This window comes from Phocoena sinus, chromosome 12 (assembly GCF_008692025.1).
Source record: "Phocoena sinus isolate mPhoSin1 chromosome 12, mPhoSin1.pri, whole genome shotgun sequence".
In the NCBI taxonomy this organism is placed as follows: Eukaryota; Metazoa; Chordata; class Mammalia; order Artiodactyla; family Phocoenidae; genus Phocoena; species Phocoena sinus.
In genome coordinates this window covers 49,842,747-49,866,924 of record NC_045774.1, presented here as the reverse complement: position 1 = coordinate 49,866,924, position 24,178 = coordinate 49,842,747, and the positions used below count along the sequence as shown (strand labels likewise).

At 40.4% G+C, this 24,178-nt stretch overlaps 1 protein-coding gene across 6 annotated transcripts in view; it reads left to right on the top strand.

Annotated features, from left to right (window-relative positions):
• The window catches only part of FIG4 (FIG4 phosphoinositide 5-phosphatase), a 136,200-nt gene that overhangs the window by 49,130 nt on the left and 62,892 nt on the right, over positions 1–24,178 (top strand). For all 6 annotated transcript variants that reach the window (XR_004352537.1, XM_032651275.1, XM_032651274.1 and 3 more), the window contains exons 7-15: positions 1,038–1,166; positions 3,445–3,545; positions 4,799–4,961; positions 5,634–5,731; positions 14,273–14,406; positions 15,668–15,784; positions 17,567–17,612; positions 18,658–18,806; positions 19,821–19,987. Coding sequence is in view for 5 of the 6 variants with exons in the window: in XM_032651275.1 (XP_032507166.1) it covers positions 1,038–1,166; positions 3,445–3,545; positions 4,799–4,961; positions 5,634–5,731; positions 14,273–14,406; positions 15,668–15,784; positions 17,567–17,612; positions 18,658–18,806; positions 19,821–19,987 (1,104 nt within the window). In the remaining variant the exon portion in view is untranslated. The remainder of the gene's footprint in view (positions 1–1,037; positions 1,167–3,444; positions 3,546–4,798; positions 4,962–5,633; positions 5,732–14,272; positions 14,407–15,667; positions 15,785–17,566; positions 17,613–18,657; positions 18,807–19,820; positions 19,988–24,178) is intronic.

The following is a 24,178-nucleotide window of genomic DNA, read 5'->3' as shown; positions in this document are numbered from 1 at the left end:
AAGTTAGTCACTTTGCATATATTATTTTTTTAATCTGAATAATATCTCTGCAGTGAGTAGTACCATCATTTCACAGTTTAGAAAATTGAGGTTCTGAGATGTTACGTAACTTGCCAAAGGTCACAGAGCTGGTAAGTGACAAAGACAGGACTCCAATCCATTATTCATGCTCATTGTAATGTCATTGAAGAGGTAGAGAAGGCTTAGTTTTTATGAATAAAACCAAAGTGTTTGTCATAGTATATAAACACTCTTAACATACATGTTTTGAGAAGAAAAAGAGTATTGACTGCCTCTATCCAGAACTGGTAACGATCTTTTAAGCCATTATCTTTAAAATATACTTGTTTTATTTTGTACTTTATATAAGTTTTGTAAAACTCATTGATGTTTAATAAATTTATTTGGATATCCTGAAATCATGCTTGATGAAATTAGTTTTGTTGTATAGAAAAAGCTTGATATGATAACAACTACCACTTATGGAAGTATCAGTAAGACACCAGACTTGTTCTGAGCACTTTATGTACATTATCAACTTATCTCATCTTTATAACAATCCCAGGATACAGGCACAAATGAGGAAACAGGGGCACTGGGAGTAAGTAACCCTCTTGGTCACACCTGTCACCCTGCTGATGAGGCAGAGCTTGGATTTGGACCCAGGCACTCTGACACCAGAGCCCATGCTCCCAGCTGCTGTCCTTGCTGTCTCTCGGCCTTATTCATGTATTTGTACACGTCTCCTTAATTTCCCAGCTGTTTTCTTCTCTCTTAGGTTAAAAACTCACAAATCAAAAAAAAAAAAAAAAAAAAAACTCACAAATCAAAAAAAAACTCACAAATCAGAAAATGTGTGTTTTCTTTAACTTTGTACAGAATCAGCACAGTGTTCTGGGCAACGAGATGAGTTATATCTACTGAAAACAGCAATGATATTGATCAGGCATTTTGAAATTAAAAACAAAAGTTTAAGAACTTAAAAATGAATGTCAACCAATTTCCTTATCTTTCTGATACCAACTCTTATTTTTCAGGTGTATTTGGGATCTGTAGTGAGCCTTATATGAAGTACGTGTGGAACGGCGAACTTCTGGATATAATTAAAAATACTGTCCATCGTGACTGGCTGCTGTATGTTATTCATGGGTTCTGTGGGCAGTCAAGTATCCTTTTTTAAAAAAATTAAGATACATATTATTAAACTTATGCTGTACCGATTTGTAGAAAGCTATGTATGAATTATAAGATTACAATTGTCTATGCATCCAGCAGATAGATTATAATTACCTATGCATTCCACGTAGTTGAAATACAAACAGGACTGCAGATCTACTATGTATACAGACAAATAACAAGGAAGAAAACGCTATGTACATAGGAAGTGATACAGGTAGTAAGTATCATTCTTACCGGAGAGAAGGAGCAGAATCCCTCACAGGTGGGGAGGATGGGGCAGGCTCACAGGAAAAGTTGAACTTGGCCTGGCCTCAGTCAAAAGGCAGGCCTTGGCAATAAGATTGTGGATTGGGGAAGCACCATGAATGTAGAGATGGAAAAGTTCATGGGAGTGTACTTGTGGCTTGTATATATCAATAAAACCCCTGGGAGGTAGTGTAGTGAGAAGGAGATCGTTAGGGGGAGTCAGACTGCCAGTCGCCAGATTGCTTTGGTGGTCGGACCAAGGACTTTGGGTTTGGTGCTAGAGCTTTTGAAAGTTTTTTTTCAAGAGGGTAACATACAAATTAGTACTTAGGAAGCTTGAGTGGATAGCTATTTTCAAGGTGGATTAAGTAAAATGAGACTAGAAAAAGGGACACTTGTTAGGAAAAGATTGCAGTGGTTCAGGTATAATGTAATGAAGGTCTGGACTAGGGCATAATAGATTAAATAGACATAGGTTGAGCCTTGGGTTAAGCTGATGAGTTCAATTTTATAAATACCTTTTGTCCTTTTATTTAATTTCGCTATGTTGAAACCTCTCAACGTGTGCTATTACGTTATGAGGTTTAGGAAGGCAGTGTCTTCTTTCTAGAAGTGGTGTTTAGGTTTTTCCTGTCCCCTTTTGAGATCATGTAGGGCATTTGTGCACCTAGCCTGCTTTCTAGTTGACATTCTTCCTTGTGTTCTAGGTTTTTTAAAAACCTAGAGTGAAAACTTTAAAGGAGTGGTTGTTTTGAGACCATTAAGTGGGTGAATGTGATGAACCAATATTATGCTTTCTTGCATCAGACCTTTTGGGAGGAGTGGAGTCAGGGTAGAGCTGGAGAGATTAGCCTTGAAGAGGACCTGTGCTGCCTTCTTGGTGGCAAATGAGGGCAAGGAGAGGCTAGATGAAGACACAGAGGACGTCTGGAATGAAGATGAGTGAGATTTGTGTGCTACACTTGAAATGGCTCATTACTTTATAATCCTTTTCAACCAGTGAGTGGTATTATCTGCTTGATCGTTCACTGAATAGTGATATTTGGCTCTGAAATACTCTGCTTCCAAAAGTAAAATCAACCTGTAAAAGCACACAGTTTTCACCACCAAGGACACTAAAAGAAATGTGCTACAGTTTCTAAAGACAGTTTCTAAAAGGTAATTCTAAACTGTTTTGTATTTCTCAAGAGCTAACTCAGGGCCTGGCATATATTAAGTACAATAAATGGGTTTTTTTAAAGTAGTGAATAGCACCATAGATTATAATTTTAAAGCTCGTTCGTTGAAATGTTGACTCCAGTCTCCCACTTATCAAGCATTTAATGAATTCTGGAAGTCTATATGAGATAAAAGTCATTGCTGTTTACTGAACGTTTGCTATAGGCCAGGCAGTAGTAACCATTACACACATTACCTAACCTAGTCTTCCCAACCACCTAATAAAATTGGTTACGTTTTTTTAGTACTTATACCATTTTACAGAAGATGAAATGGAGGCTCAGAAAGTTAAATAAGGTGACATAATTAATAAACGTCATTTTGATTAAACAGTTCCCAGTGTTCAGTTTTGCAGTTAGGTGACAAATTTGGGTGCTCTCACTGTATTATACTAACTCCATTCCCTCAGAGTTATCTATTGCTTCATAATTCAAGCACCCTGTTAAGTGACATTTGCTCACTTTGACAGGTATATGGTCTCTGAAGACTAAGGAAGGTTTAGTTGTACCTGTTTACATCCATACTTGGCTATAAGGAGGGACCACAGGTCTTCCCTTGGCCAATAACCCTACATCTGGTTACCATTTCCTCTGAAGTTCATGGAACCCACTCCTTAGTGGGTTCGTTTTTGCCTTAATACCTGCATAATTGGAAAGAACAGTTAGACCCAATGTTGTTCCATTCTTGGGTGGAGCTTTTTGGTGTTCTTTAACCTACTGGACAAAGTATATTGGGTGCAATGATTCTCTTGGTTTGGTGTGACAGTCATGAATGCTAAACAGCTTTAACTTGATTTCCAAGAGCTGTTGATCTATGGACGACCTGTGTATGTCACTTTAATAGCTAGAAGATCCAGTAAGTTCGCTGGGACCCGTTTTCTCAAGAGAGGTGCAAACTGTGAGGTAAGATGGGAAAACAACAACACTGCTGGCGATTTAACTTTTTACATCAGCTTTGCTGGCAGGTGAAGCAAAGTGGAATTTTAGAAAGTGGAATTTCTTAGTTTGGGACATCATCAAGAGAATAATGAATTCTCTAGAGTATCGGAAACTTGTGAGAAATATGACTAATGTACATATATTCTGAAAAATCAACTATCTTAGAGTTATGCAATACCTTAGGGGGTTATGAAATGTCTAATGTTTTGGAGGATGAGTCATTTCTGTAATATATGAAAAAGTGTAGTACATATTTAGTGGAGAGACTAAAATAGCAAAGCACCTCCACCCAAGGAATAATTGGAGGGGAGCACTCGTTGGAAATGCATCCTTGATAAGAAGACTGAGTAGAGCAAGGCACGGGAAACCCTTTACCCCCTTCCCTCTGCTTTCGTTTGGCTCAAGACAGACTCCTTCTCTACTCATCCCTAGAAAATAACAACAAATTTATCTGTCCTGCCTTCAGTCATGTAATGTCCTTTGAGTGTTCCATCTCTCTTTGCAACAGACAACTTGAATCTTAGGCAGATGTGTGATTGAGTAGACAGATTGAGCAAGACATTGCATTTTGATCCTGCCTTAAAATAGCAACATTTGTTCTTAAAATTATATCAGCAGTGAACATAGTTATAACTGGTACTTTAAGAAAAAAGCAGAATTTTGCAACTCTATTTTTTACTTTTGAATATTTCAAGGGTAATTAAACAGGTACATTATTAATGCCTCTAAAATTATTCTTTGTCATATCATCATATACTTTTATAGGTAAAGCTATCTCAAGATTTTTTTTTTCCTCTCCGTCAGGCATCTTTTATTGGAATCTCTTTCTTTTGTCCTTTTATTCCTCCTTGGTCTTCAGAATTGAATTCTTATATTTCACTGGTCTTCCTAACCTTCTGTATAATTTCATGTGATTGGTTTTTTTTGGTCTCTTTCTCTGCCATTTATATCACTCAAGCTGTTCTCTATCTATTACTTGTATTATTAGCTACTTAATTTGATTTTTCCCTTGTCTATTCTCTGCTATTTTTAATTGCTTCCTTTATTGCATTTTAATGATTTTCCTTTTTTTAATATGCACATTGAATGTTGATCAACATTTACCTCTTTTAAAGCATTCTAAGACTAGGAATTATATTTTCATTGTGTACTTGAAATTTTTTCCATTAAAAAATTCTAAGGATATAAAATATTTTTAAATGCACCTTTCTTTCCAGGGTGATGTTGCAAATGAAGTGGAAACGGAACAAATACTCTGCGATGCTTCTGTCATGTCTTTTACTGCAGGAAGTTATTCTTCTTACGTGCAAGTTAGAGGATCAGTTCCCTTATACTGGTCTCAGGACATTTCAACTATGATGCCTAAGCCACCTATTACATGTGCGTGGAACAGTCTTTTTTTTTTTTTTTTTTTTTTTTTTTTGCGGTACGCGGGCCTCTCACTGTTGTGGCCTCTCCCGTTGCGGAGCACAGGCTGCGGACGCGCAGGCTCAGCGGCCATGGCTCACGGGCCCAGCCGCTCCGCGGCACGTGGGATCCTCCCAGACCGGGGCACGAACCCGTGTCCCCTGCACCGGCAGGCGGACTCCCAACCACTGCGCCACCAGGGAAGCCCGGAACAGTCTTTTTTAATAGTAACTCTTCTTGACCCACATTTAGAGATAGTGAACTACTATCACAGAAATCTCATAAATGCTTGGGTTTTAATGAAGTTTTAGTACTGAAGAGTAGATCATTTAGAAGAAGGACTACTAATATTTTTATGCAATAACTTTTATATATGTATTTTTAATTTTGGCCACTAGTAAACTATCTATATTATAAGATATAAATGTAATTATTTATATTCAGAAATGTAAGAATCATTCAAATTCAATAAATACATGAAGAATATTGATAAGCTTGAGAGGAATTTGAGACATGAAACTACCAGAAGATTAGTTGAATTGCATTTCTTTAAACATTATAATGCAAAACAAAACACTGTACTTCTTTTATTCTTTCTTTACAGTTTTCATTCTGGTACTTAACTCATTTTTTTTGTCCCCCCAGTGGATCAGGCAGATCCATTTGCCCATGTGGCTGCTCTTCACTTTGACCAGATGCTTCAGAGGTTTGGCTCCCCCATCATCATCTTAAATTTAGTGAAGGTATGACGTGCTATCTGTTTGGTTATGAAATTCAGTTACACTGGACAACATGGAGGGGTTTAACAAGCCTGCTTTACCTCTCCCCAGAGGAGAGACTTGTGGATTTATCATGCTATGATGGCTCACGGTGTCTGAACTGTCTGAGCCGCTGTCCTTTGGCCTCTGATTCCATGTGGCCTCTTCCCTGGGTACATGCCAGAATCCGTGGTGTGTTCCCTAGGGAAGAGAGCAATGAGCGTGTCAGTCTCCTGATTTTCTGGGGTGAACTAGGTGCAGGTGAAATTCTGCCTCAGCTTCTAGGACAGCTTGGAGAAGGAAGCATGGAGGTCAAACAGCCACAGCCTAGCCTTGATACAACCACTTCGTTGACCATCCACAGGATCTGCTGGGCAAGATAATATGTGGTAGTGGGATCTAAAGACTAGATTCAGAAATTGGGTGTGGTTGTAGCTCAAGGATCGGGTGGACAGAGTGGTGGCCTGGCTTCATAATTCTGTGCTTCCTTGTCAGAATACACTGGTCAACGTATCTTGTGTATATGAGTAGGCAGTCAGGTCAAAGGCTGGGGTAGAGGGCAGGGCGACTAGATAAGAAGAAATAAAAGGAATCCAGATCGGAAAAGAAGAAGTAAATCTGTCACTGTTTGCAGATGACATGATACTATACACGGAGAATCCTAAAGATGCTACCAGAAAACTACTAGAGCTAATCAGTGAACTTGGTAATATAGCAGGTTACAAAATTAATGCACAGAAATCTCTTGCATTCTTATACACTAATGATGAAAAATCTGAAAGAGAAATTAAGCCAACACTCCCATTTACCATTGCAACAAAAAGAATAAAATACCTAAGAATAAACCTACCTAAGGAGACAAGAAACCTATATGCAGAAAACTATAAGACACTGATGAAAGAAATTAAAGATGATACATACAGATGGAGAGATACCATGTTCTTGGATTGGAAGAATCAACATTGTGAAAATGACTCTACTACCCAGAGCAATCTACAGATTCAGTGCAATCCCTATCAAACTACCAATGGCATTTTTCACAGAGCTAGAACAAAAAATTTCACAATTTGTATGGAAACACAAAAGACCCCAAACAGCCAAAGCAATCTTGAGAAGGAAAAATGGAGCTGGAGGAATCAGGCTCCCAGAGTTCAGACTATACTACAAAACTGCAGTCATCAAGACAGTATGGTACTGACACAAAAACAGAAATATAGATCAATGGAACAGGATAGAAAGCCCAGAGATAAACCCATGCACATGTGGTCACCTTATCTTTGATAAAGGAGGCAAGAGTATACAATGGAGTAAAGACAGCCTCTTCAATAAGTGGTGCTGGGAAAACTGGACAGCTACATGTAAAAGAATGAAATTAGAACACTTCCTAACACCATACACAAAAATAAACTCAAAATGGATTAAAGACCTAAACGTAAGACCAGACACTATCAAACTCTTAGAGGAAAACATAGGCATGTACACTCTATGACATAAATCACAGCAAGATCCTTTTTGACCCACCTCCTAGAGAAATGGAAATAAAAGCAAAAATAAACAAATGGGACCTAATGAAACTTAAAAGCTTTTGCACAGCAAAGGACACCATAAACAAGATGAAAAGACCACCCTCAGAATGGGAGAAAATATTTGCAAATGAAGCAACTGACAAAGAATTAATCTCTAAAATTTACAAGCATCTCATGTAGCTGAATATCAAAAAAACAAACAACGCAATCCAAAAACGGGCAGAAGACCTAAATAGATATTTCTCCAGAGAAGACGTACAGATTGCCAACAAACACATGGAAGAATGCTGAACATCACTAATTATTAGAGAAATGCAGATCAAAACTACAATGAAGTATCACCTCACACCAGTCAGAATGGCCATCATCAAAAAAATCTACAAACAATAAATGCTGGAGAGGGTGTGGAGAAAAGGGAACCCTCCTGCACTGCTGGTGGGAATGTAAATTGATACAGCCACTATGGAGAACAGTATGGAGGTTCCTTAAAAAACTAAAAATAGAACTACTATACGACCCAGCAATCCCACTACTGAGCATATACCCTGAGAAAACCATAATTCACAGAATCATGTACCACAATGTTCATTGCAGCTCTGTTTACAGTAGCCAGGACATGGAAGCACCCTAAGTGTCCATCAACAGATGAATGGATAAAGAAGATGTGGCACATATATACAATGGAATATTACTCAGCCATAAAAAGAAATGAAATTGAGTTATTTGTAGTGAGGTGGATGGACCTAGAGACTGTCATACAGAGTGAAGTAAGTCAGAAAAGGAAAAACATAATACTATATGCTAACACATACACATGGAACCAAAAAAAAATGGTTCTGAAAAACCTAGGGGCAGGACAGGAATGAAAACACAGACGTAGAGAATGGACTTGAGGACACAGGGAGGGGGAAGGATAAGCTGGGACGAAGTGAGAGAGTGGCATGGACATACATACACTACCAAATGTAAAATAGATAGCTAGTGGGAAGCAGCTGCATAGCACAGGGAGATCGGCTCCATGCTTTGTGTCCACCTAAAGGGGTGGGATAGGGAGGGTGAGAGGGAGACGACGCAAGAGGGAGGAGATATGGGTATGTAAGTATACGTATAGCTGATCACTTTGTTATAAAGCAGAAACTAACACACCATTGTAAAGCAATTATACTCCAGTAAAGATGTTTAAAAAAATCAGAAACCAATAATAAAGTGATACTGAATTTTATATTTTAAAAGCAAATCATAGCTGTCTCTGTTGCAGTGAAGTGAAATGGAAGAATCTCATTCTGTGGCCAGGAAAACTCTGAGTATATGAAAAGCAAGGGTTTTGTTATATTATGTTTGTGGCAGTTGGCCGACAAACTAGTAGTATCTGAGATTATTCTGAGAAGTTGATTAGTAAATATAATTCAATTTAATCAAAAACCAAGTAATCCTATGTCCATTTAGTCCACCATTTGACAAGCAGTTTTGAAGGTTTCCTTTGTGCCAGGGCAATCATAGAAGCAGTGGTTGCCTTCCCAGGGCTACCAGTCTAACAGAGGAGATGGTGAAGTGATGCAGAGGTACCGACACTGGGTTACGATGCTATGAGAGCTTATAAGGGGAAAGAAGTCTTTCCTGAGGAAGCGATGAGTCAGCTCAGCCTGAACGAAGAGGCATTAACAAGGCCAAGAAGAAAGAAAACAGCAGGTACAAAGGCCCTGAGACAGGAGGGGATTTGGTGGATTTAAGGAAGAAAAGGCTTGTCTGGCTGGGTCCCAGAGGATGAGGGAGTTATGCCAGACATGCAGAGCCTTGTAGGGTGTGTTAATGAGTCTGGTCTTTATCCTGACTTTCCAAAACCATTGAAGGTTTTGTATGGCTGAGAGGATGGTGATCAGATTTCTGTTTTGAAAAGATTGTCCTGACCTCAATCTAGAGAATGAATGGATTGGTACAAGGCTAAAGTCTGTGTTGGAAGACCACATAGGTGGCTGTTAGAATTATCCAGAAAAGGGTAACTGGCCTAAACTTGGGTGGTGTGGTAGAGGTGGAGAGAAGTGGACACAGGCAGTAGACTCAGTGATGAGCTGGGTCTGATATGAGGGAGAGGGAGATGTCAGGCTTGATTCCTAGGTTTCTGGCGAGTATCAGGTGGATGGATGGTGATGCCATTCACTGAGCCAGGGACCGTGGACTCAGTCTGTGAGGGAAGATGGTGAGTATGGTTTGGATGTGCTGAGGTTTGAGATGGATTGAGTCCTGTCAGAGGAGCTGGCAAGTGAGTGGCCAGTGTGTGAGATAGAAGCTCAGGAGAGAGGTCTGGGCTGAGATGTGATTTTGTGGCTCATGTGTGTCCCAGCGATATTTGAAGACATGGGCATGGAGGTGATGCCCATTTAGAGGGTTCAGAGTGGCAAGAGGGAAGAGCCTCCAGTCTTGTCTTGAGGACCCCCCAGCTCTTAATGTCCAGTTAGAGCAGGCAGAGTTTGTAAAGGAGGCTGGGAAAGAACAGACAGAAAAGTAGGAGGAAAACCAGGTGAGCGCCATGTTATGACAAAGAGAAAGCATGTTTCATGATGAAGGAAGTAAGCAATCAACAGTGGCAAAGGCTGCTGACAGGTCAAGTAAGATGAAAACAGGAAATATGCTCCTTGTGTTACCAACACTGAGAGCACTGACTGAAGTGGACTGAGCTGTAGGAGGACTTCCCTCGTCCTGGGGAAATGAAGTACCTAACGAGAAATGAAGAAGAGTTGGTGTTTTCATCAGTATGTTGTTTTTTTTTGTTTGTTTGTTTTTTTAAGAGAGCATAATGCTGTGTTTAAAAGCCTGTGGGAAGGATCCATTTGGGATCCTTGAGAGGTATAAAACACAGGAGAGAGAAAGGACGATCAGGGGCATCGTGTGCTTCAGAAAGGAGGAAATCTGAAACATGGAGGGAGGAATTATTTTAATGGGAGAACAGAGAATAGTAAGGGTACGTGTGTGTGTGTGTGTGTGTGTGTGTGTGTGTGTGTGTGTTGTGTATGCGTACATGCTCCTTCCTGATAACTTTAACTTCTCCTTAAGGTAAGAGGGATGGTCACCTGCTCAGAGCAGAGGTTTGAGGGTGGTGGAAGTTTCACAGCCTTCATGTATGTGTGAGGGTGGATTGACCAGAGACCTCCAGGAAATGCTAAGGGCTAATTTCAGGTTGGTGATCAGGATTTCTTTCTTTATTTTTTTAATGAATTTATTTATTTTTGGCTGCGTTGGGTCTTTGTTGCTGCACGTGGGCTTTCTCTAGTTGCAGTGAGTAGGGGCTACTCTTCATTGTGGTGCGAGGGCTTCTCATTGCAGTGGCTTCTCTTGTTGCGGAGCATGGGCTCCAGGTGCGTGGGCTTCAGTAGTTGCAGCACACGGGCTCGGTAGTTGCGGCTCGCGGGCTCTAGAGTGCAGGCTCAGCAGTTGTGGTGCATGGGCTTAATTGCTCCGCGGCATGTGGGATCTTCCAGGACCAGGGATCGAACCCGTGTCCTCTGCATTGGCAGGCAGATTCTTAACCACTGCGCCACGAGGGAAGTCCCCCAAGATTTCTTAAATTCTGCTATTGCCTGACTTTTCCTGGCAGGGCTTGTGTATGGCTGTGAGCACAGAGGAAGTAGATAATTGGGTTCGTTCAGTTCTGCCAGGCAGGCGTGATGTAGAAAGACAGGTAATAGGGGTTTTGGATGTTGGCGGAAGTCTAATTGAAGCAGACCATGAAACCTGAGCTGGAGGAGGGGGAGTGTTGGAGAGGGTGATGAAGAAAGCAGTGCTGTCGGTGGACTGGGGTCCTGGTGAGGTGGGGTGTTTAAAACAAGCCATCTGAAAATAAAAGAGGTTCTGGATAAGACATGTTGAAGGCAGAGGAGTTACCTGTGGTGATGACTTGATCTGAGATGTGAGGGTGGGAAGGATGGCTTAGCTAGAGTGGAGGAGGAACAGGTACTGGGAGCCACCCAGGAGGGGGGCACAGACCAAGATCCAGTTGCGGGGAAAGGACCGTAGAACCAAGTGCGAGTGTTCAGAGGAGCAGGGTGTGTGTGTGTGCCTGTGAGCGTGTGGCTCCGGAGGAGGGGAGTGGGCAGGAGGGGCTGGGGACAGTGAGGCAGGAAGCTTTATTTCTTCCTTTATTGCTCTTTGCTTTATGAAATTATTGCATCCTATCAGGGATTGACTTTGTAAAATAAATCATTCAGGTATTAAATACATCTTTTTAGACTTTGGTTCACATCAGTTCAGAAGTTTCATTTTCACGTCTCTCCCCCATCAACTCAGAATAACATACGGCAATAGGTGGATGGTCCACAACCACAGCCTGATATTGAACAACAGCTATAAGAGACATAATCAAAAACTTCAAAAATGAAAACTCTAGTAATAAGAACCCTCATGAACATTTTTCTAGTAAACTATAAGCCATAAGAGATTGTTAGTATAGAAATAAATGATTGCTGAAGCACTAAATTACAAGGTTATCACTAGAACATAAACATCGACCTTAATTAGTGAATTTTCTTCATATTTTACAGAGTCCTTATAGTGTGGTTAAAAGCTATGGTTAAGTGGAAATTCAGTTTATGATGTTTGAAATAATCTATTTCTCTATTAAATATGCAGGTTCAAAATATAATACCAGATACGTGTGGCTGTAAAGTGTTCCTGCCCAGATTTCTCAAATGAACATTTATTTCTTAATATTTAAAGGGCAGTCAGTGGATTTTAAAATTGTCCTTGTTTATTGTTTCATTGCCATAAAAATCCTGGCAATAACTAGAAAATTGTTTGGAGATTAAGTTGCTGTTTTGTAGAATAGAAAAAAATGTTCTGTTGTTTTTGTCATTATTTTATTCATAGGATAAAAGAAGATGTTTATTCAGTTCACTTAGAACTCCTCATTAACTTGTCAAAGAATGTGTGTATGTGTGCGTGTGTGTGTAGCACGATATCAACGGATATTCACTCTTTATTCTGCCTCCGTATGAAGTGTCTAAAGTGGAATACTTTTCTTGATTTCTCTTTTGCCCTGTGTTGTGCACTATCTCCTGCCCTCCCTCCACTCCACCATGTGGAGGTTTGAGACACTGCTTGTCAGACATTTTGGAGCAATCCTTATACTGTCATTGCTTCTACTGGGGATCAGTAGGAAGCCAACCAGGGATCTGATGTCATTGTACATCAGAGGACTTTAATCCCGGGTCCATGGACGGCCACTGTGGGGGGTGTCTCTGAACCCTTTGAAACAATCACTTGCATATGTGAAGTTTTCATCTGGTTGTTAAAGGGGTCTGTGACCAAAGAAGGTCAATGAAACAATCCACTAGCTAATCCACTGTGGGCAGACAATGCATAAAGCAGATTCTTTACATAGACATGATTGAAAGTTGATGAAATAACTTTATCTCTCTGTCTCATTAAATGTCAGATTTGATATAAGAAATTCAAAAACTTTTTGTTTCTCTAGTTGGCTTAAAGTGCTTTTGAGAAAATTACAGGTATACAATTTAATTTTCTCAGATGTAAAAATAAGCTAAATATTTGTTCATCCCAAACTGATTTAATGCTGTTCTTAATCAATTCTTACCTAATTCCTCCATACATACAGCTGTGCAAAATAGATACCCCTTTTCTGTTTCCTCAGTGATTATCTAATTAAATTCATGACAGTTGAAAAGTAATCACCATGGTTGAAAACAGTGTAGACCTATTTTGATGCCAGCAATAGTACCTCAGTGCTGTATCCATATTGCTGAATTAATTGTTTTTTGTTTGTTTCTATGTGAAGTCCTGATCAGGATAACAATAAAGTTAATTTTTATTAATCCTTACCATGTGTCATATGCTCTTATAAGAAACGATCATGTTTCATCTCAGTTAAACCTCACATCAATCCTTTAAGTGAGATACTACTGTTACCCATTTTACAGACGAAGAAATGGAGGCCAAGGAAAGTTGAGAACCTTGCTCAAGGCCATGTGGCTGGTAAGAGGCAGAGCCAGCACTCCAACCACAAAACTGGACACTATGCACCAGCTCCTCTTGAATGGGAGGCAGTATGATATCTAAGGAGCTACAGCAGGAAAGGAGGTGGACAGTCAGGTTTAGTCCCATGAACGCCTCTCAGCTTCAGTTCATCCAGCCACAGTGTAAAAGGGGAAGACATGGCTGCCTTGGCTACCTCACGGGGATTTTATGAGAGTCAAGTTTAAAAGCCTATGAACGGGACTTCCCTGGTGGCCCAGTGGTTAAGAATCCACTTGCCAGTGCAGGAGACACAGGTTCAAGCCCTGGTCAGGGAAGATCCCACATGCCGCGGAGCAGCTAAGCCTGCGTCACAATTACTGAGCCTGCGCTCTAGAGCCCGTGAGCCACAACTACTGAGCCCATGTGCCACAACTGCTGAAGCCCACGCGCTTACAGCCCGTGCTCCGCAACAAGAGAAGCCACCGCAATGGGAAGCCCACGCACTGCAATGAAGAGTAGCTCCCGCTTGCTGCAACTAGAGAAAGCCCGCGCACAGCAACGAAGACCCAACACAGCCAAAAAAAAAAAAAAAAAAAAAGCCTATGAAGCCTGCGAAAGCATTCTCCACTCTGCCAGTTTGGGGATTAGCCATCTAGGCCCAGTTGATTACTCTCTGGTCCTTAGCTGGCTGGGGTTGGAGGTTCCTTTCTCCTGGTCCTTGGGAAGTTCTCCTTTGCCAAAGTGGAGTGTGGAGTGTGTAGGACAGGCCTGTGTAGGGTGAGCTGGGCTTCTTGGGACTGTAGGAGGTTATGAGGGAGAAATCTGATCTCCTTGAGTCTTTAATGCTCATTATCTGTTGACTGTAATTCAGTGATGCATTTATTTCTTTACATTATTTTAATTTGAGTAGGTAGGTTTCATTTTTGTATATTTAGCACTTCAGCTTTTTGTCTTAGTGGCAAAGTTATGTTAAAAGTCTGTTCCTCTGATTTAAGGTAGTTAGAACACTGAAAATGTTTAATTTTTGGTAAAGGAACGAGAGAAAAGAAAGCATGAGAGAATTTTGAGTGAAGAACTCGTAGCTGCTGTGACCTACCTCAACCAGTTCTTGCCTCCCGAGCACACGATTATTTATATTCCTTGGGATATGGCCAAGTACACCAAAAGGTGAGCAGATGCTCATACGTCTGGTTATATTTTCCTCCTCTTGTGATGTGAAATAGCAGGAAGCTGATCTCTCTGGTAAAGTGAATGTTACTTTTTTCATTTCCTTTGTGAACCGGCTTGAGGGGCTGTTTAACTGCTGGTGTATAATTTGAGGGCTTAAATTAGTTGACCAAATTCTTTTTGCCCAGCATTTTTACCGTTTAGAAATTCTCTTTGAAGTATCTCGTGAGCTCAGAACATCTTTACTCTGCTGCTTTTCCTTAAAGGCATTAGTTTCACTTTTTTCTATTTCTTTCTCCCTGTTTAATCACTTTCTCAGACACCACTTTCAGATTATCTCATGCATGGATGAACCAGCGCTAACTCTTGACTGTTTATAGTAAATCCAAACCCCTTAGTGTAATGTTAAAGCCCCATCACCTGGTTGGTTCCAGAATGCATAACTTCTTCTTTATTCCCAGGGCTGTTCTGTTCCTGAAAAGCTAACCTTCATGTTCTGTCCCCAGTGCAGCAGCCAGGGTCCAATTCTGGAACCTTTGTTCCTGTTGTTTCCCCCTGCCCTCCACTGGCTGCTTTCCCGCCTCTCTGTCAAGATCTGATTCAAAACTCATCTCATCCAAGGAACTTGCATTCATTTACCAGGGGTCATACAAACATTAGGCTCATATTGAGGTCTCCGTTATTTTTAAATGTCACTGTATTGTTTTGTACTTGACTCATTGTACTTTTTTCTGAACCATTTTAATGTAGTTATAGATACATGCACGCGTGCGCACACAGAAACACACACACACACACACACACACACACACACACTTTCCCATAGTATAAGCCTGGTTGCAGGTTGGTGCCATTAGTAGTAATTTATTTTCCAGTGTTTTCTTCCCCTTCCACTGCACTGTGCATTGTGCTCTCTTCACATTTCATGAATCCATATTTAACTGACTGCACTCTTGAGGAGTGAAAGGCTTTGGGAAGAGCTCTTGCAGGGGGATGTCATGTGCCGAGTTTAAGGCTTGCCAATAGTTGCTATCGAGTTACGGGCCCTTCATGTCTCCTTGTGCCAAATCTTGCTAGTTATTGAGTACACATTGCATTCCAGAAATTAATTCTTACAATGTTCCTATTGAGTACAAACCAGAGATTTAAAAAATTAAATCCCTGAGTATCATTACTGTAGACTTTGCTTTAGATGTGAGAATAAATATGTATGAAGACGTGGGCTGTTCTCACTTCTCTCATTCTTCCTCCTTGCCCTCAGCAAGCTGTGTAATGTTCTGGATCGCCTGAACGTGATTGCAGAAAGTGTGGTGAAGAAAACAGGCTTCTTTGTAAACCGCCCTGATTCATACTGTAGCATTTTGCGGCCAGATGAAAAGTATGTATGGTGTTTTAAAACCTTAAAAGAAATCAAGAATTTTGCTCTTACAGATAAAAAATATTCTAAATATGAGCAGTTTGACTCCTTGGAAGATGGATGACTTTATTCCTTTGGGGAGACAAGACACGCAGCCCATGTGACTGTGGAATGAACGTTCACGATGGCATGCAGTTTCCTCTGCGGGTATATACCCTGAGATGGAAGCCATGGAATCTCTTGCTTCTTAGAATAAACATTACATAAAATATTTCTGTAAAGTAAAATTTTCTGTAATGAATTCTATTCTTCAGTATTAAATAGGAGCAGGAAAAATTTTCTAATAAACCAGTGTATACATTAGTATTTAAACTAACATTTTAATGAAAATGTATCATTGTATTATAGTTAGTTGCTCACAAGTCTTTCCTCATTACTACTTTGTGAGCACCTTCAGATCAAGCAAATGTGCTTTATTTATCTTTTAAGGGACCAATATTATATATTTCCAGTATTTTATTTTCAGTTAGTAAAGTTAACTATAATGGTAAACACACACACACACACACACACACACACACACACACACACAAAGCAAAACCAAAAAACAACCAACTCCTAATGTGTACATCTTTGCAAGTAATCCTTTTGTTATAGTTTGAATTTCGGGGCACCTGTGACCAGGGTCCCCAAGACCACTCCCAGGCTCAGTGATTCACTAGGAGAACTCAAAGGACCCAGCATACTGTTGTTCTCTTGGCTGTGATTTATTACTACCAGACAAAACAAAGCAAAATTAGCCAAGGGGAAAGGCACATGGGATGAAGTCCAGAGGAAATCAGGGGCATGCTTCCAGAGTCCTCTCCTGCTAGAGGCACACAGAGAGTGCTAATTCTCCCAGCGACTTGTGATGTGTGTGTGAAATGTCACCAACCAGGGGAGATGATGAAAGACTTGGTGCCAGGGTTTTTATTGGAGGTGGTCCTATAGGCAGCCTCTGCCTGGCAGCTTCCAAAATTTCAGACTCGCAGAAGGAAAGGATGTTCAGCAAACCATGTTGTTTCTACAGACGGCTTAGGCACATTGAGCCACTCTTGTCTGTTCTGGGAATGGTGGGAACTGAAGTTCCAGACTGCAGCCAAGGGCCAGCCTTGTAAGCAGGCCTTTCTGAGGATAGCAGTCAGGCCTGCTGTGTTATTTTCTTCACTGCACCTTGTTTTAAATAATTAAAATATTTTAAATAATTAAAATAGTAATATCATTATATAGTACTTATGTAATAACATTTCCCCAGGCATTCATTAGCACGTGGAGAAAGTATGTAGGAAAGAAAATAATAAGGAAGACTGTAAAAACAACCGAAGGACTGTAACAAAGCTCCATGAAGAAAAGCTGGAGGAGGTGGGGCCTCCTGACGTTGAGGCGAGAAGGATCAGGCTTGGAAGATTTTATTATAAAGTTGCCCTGCAATTATTAGTCATGTCTGTAGAGACCAAACAGGAAATGCGCTTAAATTAAAGCACGAGAGATTTTGGTTGAACATGGGTGACAAAATGCTAAGAGTGTAGGGCTGGAGCAGGTTAAGATGCTCCTTTCCTGGTCTCCCTTTAGAGCATGGATAGCATTCCATCTCTGTGACTTGCATATTCACTTTCCTGAGAGAATGAAAGTAAACTGAATCAGCTGATTATTCAGGGGCATTCAGCCCTATTACTTTGATTCTTAATAAAGAGCTAGTACCAAATATGAATATAGATTATGTTATTAAAATTTTTTAATTAAAGCATGTATTTTTAAACACAGGTGGAATGAACTAGGAGGATGTGTGATTTCCACTGGTCGCCTGCAGGTATAGATGACATTGTATTAATAATGAATAGAATCTGTATCCACAGTGTATGATGTTTTCTGAAAGCAACCATGGAGAGAGATACTGCTTATTGAATGCAAAATTATTAATCATTTGAGAATGAGGTTTTTTTAAAAAATATGTTTATTTATTTATTTTTGGCTGCGTTGGGTCTTTGTTGCTGCACGCTGGCTTTTTCTAGTGGCGGTGAGCAGGGACTATGCTTCATTGTGGTGCACGGGCTTCTCATTGCGGTGGCTTCCCTTGTTGTGGAGCACGGGCTCTAGGCGTGTGGGCTTCAGTAGTTGTGGCATGTGGGCTTCAGTAGTTGTGGCTTGCAGGCTCTAAGAGTGCAGGCTCAGTAATTGTGGCACACGGGCTTAGTTGCTCTGCGGCATTTGGGATCTTCCTGGACCAGGGCTGGAAGCCGTGTCCCCTGCACTGGCAGGCAGATTCTTAACCACTGCGCCACCAGGGAAGTCCTGAGAATGAGTTTTAAAAGCCTTACTGCTAGTGTTTAACTCTTGCGAAGGATGTGTAGCTGAAATAATAATCGCCCACAGATTTTTTCTATATAGTATAAATTTTGTTATTGGAAATAAAACCATAAACAGAAATGTGAAAAGAATAAATTAGAAAGACTTTGGAAAATGAACCAAATACAACAGTATATATATTAATTATGCTTTAAGAATGAAATGGCCTCACGCACTGAATATTTTAGTTTGTACAGTAAAGGAGATAGATCAGGGTAAAAAGCACATATTTTACTAATTGATACATGTGGAAAATGTTAGCTATTTTTATCTTGTTAAACTAAAGAAAATAATTCAAATATAGACTAGAGGGTGCAATGATGCTGTTGCATCAGTGTTAAGTGAACAGCAAATACAACCTTTTATAATGAAAAAAATGTTCTTCATTATTGGTTCAGGAATAATACCCTGCCTGCAGCTATCTTCTATTGCTTAAAGAAATCTAAAGTAGGATGGAGGTAGTTTTGGTGACTGAATAATGAATGACAGTTCAAGGTGTTTCTCTTTAGACTGGTGTTCTTCGAACCAACTGTGTGGACTGTTTGGATCGCACCAACACAGCACAGTTTATGGTGGGGAAATGTGCTCTGGCTTATCAGCTGTATTCCTTGGGCTTAATTGACAAACCGAATCTACAGTTTGATACAGATGCAGTTAGGTAAGCCTTATTTTCTGCCTTTCGAATGCTGGTAATGACAGAAAGCAAACCTGATTAATAAGGACTTTTATGAACTTGTTTCTCCTTTCAGCTTCTCAAAAACCATGTTGTTAAAAGACATTATTCAAATTAATTTGGTAATATATATTTCTGTTAAAGCCTTGTGTATTGTTACCATGGTTTTTATTTTCCTATTTGTGTTAATTATCAATAAACATTATGTACTTTAGATAAATCCAAACTAGTGGGTTTTTTAAGAAACAAATCCAGACTGCATTAGGAAAGAAAAGTAATAAGCCTTCATATATTTTGAATTAAACATATAAGACAGATAAAACATTGATTCTTCAGTCAGGAATACTGTTTATTCACTGTCCGTTGGGTCCATGACATTGTGTGAAGTACCATTTCTTGAAAATGCAGTGATCGCTGTTACAGGTCCTCTGAGATACTCAAGGCTCTGTCAAAAAAAAAGTGATGAGCTTACAAATGGCCAGGTCCTCAGATATCACTGCACTAAAATGTCTTTAACAGGCACTTGAAGAAACATAAGTTTCAAACGTGTATTTCTAGGAAAGAATATGGTTTGTTTGTGACAAGAGCATGTCCTTTTTCCCAAAGGCAATTCAGAGAGAACAGAAAATTCTGTTGTGGGAGGTAAATTGATTTGGCAGGCTGCAGAAAGTTAGGATTCTTTTAATAGAGTTAAAACCACCTTGGTCTGGCTTTGATGGGTTATGCTTTTGGTGCCCCTGCTTTTTTATATATATATATATATATATATATATATATATATATATATATATAGCTTTGACTTTGTTGCTTATTAGACCATTACTATAAAATATAATATATTTTGTATGTGCATATATCTTCAAGATGTTGAAGAGTCTACTTGAAAAGAAAGGCTTAGAGGAATTCATAAAGTAAAATACTTGTTTTGAGTCCACAGCTAAGTGAATACGTGTGTAATACTTTGGGTGAAATTCTTTAGTGTTTGTATGTTTTGCTTAGGTTATTTGAGGAACTCTATGAAGATCATGGGGATACCCTGTCCCTTCAGTATGGTGGTTCCCAACTTGTTCATCGTGTAAAAACCTACAGAAAGATAGCGCCGTGGACCCAGCACTCAAAAGACATCATGCAGACCCTGTCTAGATATTACAGCAATGCCTTTTCAGGTAATTCTGGAGTTATATGCATTTCTAAGACTTATCCTGATGTGCATTTTTCTCTTATACTTTTTTTTTAAGCTAACTGGATAAAGTCAAAATTAAATATTTTAAAAGTTTAAATAAAACAATCTGTCACTTAAGAGGTACTCAGTAAATATTTGTTCAGTAAATGAATGAATAAACTTTGTATTTTAAATAGGGCACTTTGGCTACCCATAATTATAGCTTTTACGTACTTGAGAATATTTGATTCCTTGGCTTCTGCCTTGTTCTGAATTTCTGCTTGCAAAACATAGATAAATTTGTTCAAGAGTGTTGAGTAATTATTTTAAATAGAGTTCATCATTTTAACAATTGTCTAAGAATGTAAATATCACTGATTCTTTTAAATGTCAGCTAGAAATGAGTTGTAACATTAACACTAAATTTTACTCTTATTTTATGACTTGCGAATACTAAAAGAAACAGATGGTTAAAGTGGCACTTTTCTTGCCTCCATTCTGATGGGATTTCCAAAACAATAGATAGGAAAGTGATTGTGAGACAGACCGCACGCACAGAATTTATAAAGGAAGTGCTCAGGCTGATTCCGTGAGTCTTGGACTCTTGAACCAGATCAAAGATAAAACCGTTTACAGAATGTAGAGAAGAGATTGGTAAAGAGAGTCTTTGGAGTACACTGTTGCCATGCAGCGACTCACCCACCCCTACTCCTTCACCTCCAGCCTAGAGAGAACTAGGACTCTGGACAAGCTTAATGTAGTGTTCTGTTGTTGGAGGGACCCCATGGAGCTGTTGGCCTTAGACTGCTGTGTAGCAAAGCTGAAGCAGAGGGACGGGCTGAGGAGAGGGCTGCCATGTTGGGAATGGCCTACCCTCCCAGAGTTGGTTAGGCCAAAGGATCCTTGAGTGTTTATAGGTGCCCAGAAGTAGGCCTCACGGGGGAGAGTGCTGGCATGGCGTTGGCGTAGGTCCTGGCCAGAGGGACCGTAGCAGCAGGAACCAGGAAGTGATCACTGGATTCCCAAGGAAGTAGTAGCAAGAAAATGCCTGATGTGAGAAGATACATGTGCTCACACCAAGGGAACTGCAGGAGAGTCCCCAGTGTTGGGAACCTCAGAAGAGTGCCTGAAAATATCCATAAAAGAAGCAGCTTTCGACATTTCCTATGCCCAGAGAGAATGCAAAGGCTAAACTACTACTAACAGTTTGGTATACTACTGTTCAAGCGTGTTAGTTTTCTAAGCTATCAAACAAATTACTAAAAAGTTAGCAGCTTAAAACAACATGTATTCATTATCTCATGATTTCTGTGGGTCAGAATTCCAAGCACAGTTTAGCTGGGTTCTCTGCACAGGGTCTCACAAAGCTATAGTCAAGATGTCAGTCAGGCTGTGGTCTCATCTGGAGGCCTGATTCAGGAAGAATCCACTTCCCTGCTCATGTGTTTGTTGGTGGAATTCAACTCCTTGCAGTTCCGTGTGGACTTGTTCCTTGTAGGACTCATAGCGACTTGCGTCTTCATAGCTGGCATGTGGAAGACGGTCTCTAGAATGAGTCTGCTAGCAAGACAGAGTCTTATATAACATAATGTAATCATTGGGGTGACGTGCCATCACTTTGCCATATCTCGTTGCTCAGAAGCAAATCATTGGTCCCACCCACACACAAGCACAATCTGTATCAGTTTCCTGAGGCTGTTGTAACAAAATAATACAAACTAGATGACTTAAAACAATAGAAACTTATCTCACAGTTTGGGGGTAGTTCAATGTCAAGTTGTCAGCAGAGCCAAGTTCACTCTGAAACCCATAGGAGAATGCTTCTTCCTAGATTCTGATATTTTGCCAGCAGTCCTTGGTGTTCCTTGGCTTGCAGCTGCAGCACTTCAATCTCTGCTTCCATTGTCACATGGCCTTCTTCCTTTGTGTGTCTAGGTCTGTGTCACATTTCCCTCTTCCTGTAGGGACACCAGTCATACTGGGTTAGGGTCTACCCTAATTCAGTATAACATCATCTTGACTTGATTATGTCTGCAAAGACCCTATTTTCAAATAAGATTACATTAATGGGTATTGGGGTTTAGGGCTTCAGTATATTTTTTTAGGGAGACACAATTCACTACACAGCACAGATTATGACACTAAGGCATGAACAGCAGGAAGTGGGGAGCATGGGGGTCACTTTGGAGTCCACCACATCAAGTAAGACCATTTCCATTTACACACTATGGAGGGGTCGGAAACAGGTTGGCAGCCTGGCGGGCGTGGGAGGGATGTGCGGGACAGACCTAGAGGTCCTGGGTGGTCTGGCCCCACCTACCTTGCCATCCTGCCTTTCACGCCATTCCCCTCCCCCATCACCGCTCTCCAGACACACGGACCTTCTTACTGTTTCCTGAGTAAGTTAGGCTTCTGCCACAGGCTCTTGCTGCACCCGTTGGAATACATGACTGCAGTCTTTTGAGCTTTAGACCTCATTCTCCTTTCACTTCCTCAAGGAAGGTACTCAGTTTCTGTTCTTGTAACGTTCTCTACCTTTGTAGCACTTGGCACAATTGCACTTAAATTGTTAACTGTACTATTAGTCGTGTTGTGTGTCCCCCCCAGCCCCTACCGTGACACCCAAGAGCTCCGTGAGCATCTCATTCACTATGGTGTCCCTAATGCCTTGCTCATGGCACAAGAACTATTTATGGAATGAATTAATAAATGCATGAGTTAATCCATTCCCTGATCCTCTCAACTTCCCCTTTGCCCTGAATTAAGAAATTGACAGGACTAAGTATGTCAACCTAATAGCATGTAGCCTATCAGTAATGCTCCTAGGCTGCTCAGATCATGTCTTTCGAATTCACTGAGAATTACGCCCATTGAACAACTCCGGGTCAGCTCAATGTATAACATAAACCACAAAGCCACTATAGACCTTTAAGAGTATTTAGATATTCCTCTGTATGCATGACTCTTGAGCTGGATTTAGGAACTTTACAATCGAAGTATATTAATCCAAACAAAAAGTTTGGAAAGTCAGAGTTAGGAAGAGTTAGGAAAGTCAGATTTAGAAATTCAAGCCAGTGGCATACCTTTAAATTCTAGATTTCTAAAGCAAAAATATTAAAGTATTCCCATCATCCTTTGTTATACCTACTGCTGTGGTTCTCAATGAAGATACTAATATTAATTGATGTATTCCAATTGGCTATAACATGTATTGCAAATAATTGATTATTATAAAAATAATACATGGTTTCACTTGTTTTTATAAATTAGAATGGTTTTAAGATGATCTCTCTAAAGGCATCTCACTGGCTATGCTTCATTGTTTTACTAGTTTCCTAGGGCTTCTGTAACAAAGTACAGCCACAAGCTGGGTGGCTTAAAACAACAGAAATCTATTGTTTCACAGTTCTGGAGGCTTGAAGTCAGAAATCAAGGTGCCAGCAGGCCTGTGCTCCCTCTGAAGTCTTCAGGGGAAGATCCTTACTTGCTTCTTAGGTTCTGGTGGTTTGCTGCTGACCCTTGGCTTGCAGCGCTTTAATTTCTATCTCTGGTGTCACATGACATTCTCCCCTCTGTTGTGTCTTCGTGGCATACTCCTCCCTGTGTGTGTGTGTCTCTTCTTATAAGGACACCAGTCATACTGGATTACGGGCCTACCCCACTCCAGTGTGACTGTATCTTAACAGGATTATATCTGCAAAGACTTGATTTCCAAATAGGGTCATATTCACAGGTACTGGGGCTTAAGACCTCAACATATCTTTTGCGGAAGACACAATTCAACTTATAACAGTTGTGTAAGTTATGTGCCAACAAATACATATACCTCTTGGTGTGTGTTATCATGAAAAACGTTTAAAACTGCCCTGATGGAAAGGGTTGTCCACTCTTCTGCCCTCTCCTGTCATGGTTGTCCCTGAATTGGGAGTCATTATTGACACTTAAGGATCAAGTAATGTGGTTTTTTTAAAAAATAAATTTGTTTTATTTATTTATTTTTGGCTGCATTGGGTCTTCGTTGCTGCGTGCGGGCTTTCTCTAGTTGCGGCGAGCGGGGGCTACTCTTTGTTGCGGTGCGTGGGCTTCTCATTGCGGTGGCTTCTCTTGTTGCGGAGCACGGGCTCTAGGCATGCAGGACTTCAGTAGTTGTGGCTTGCGGGCTCTAGAGCGCGGGCTCAGTAGTTGTGGCTCACGG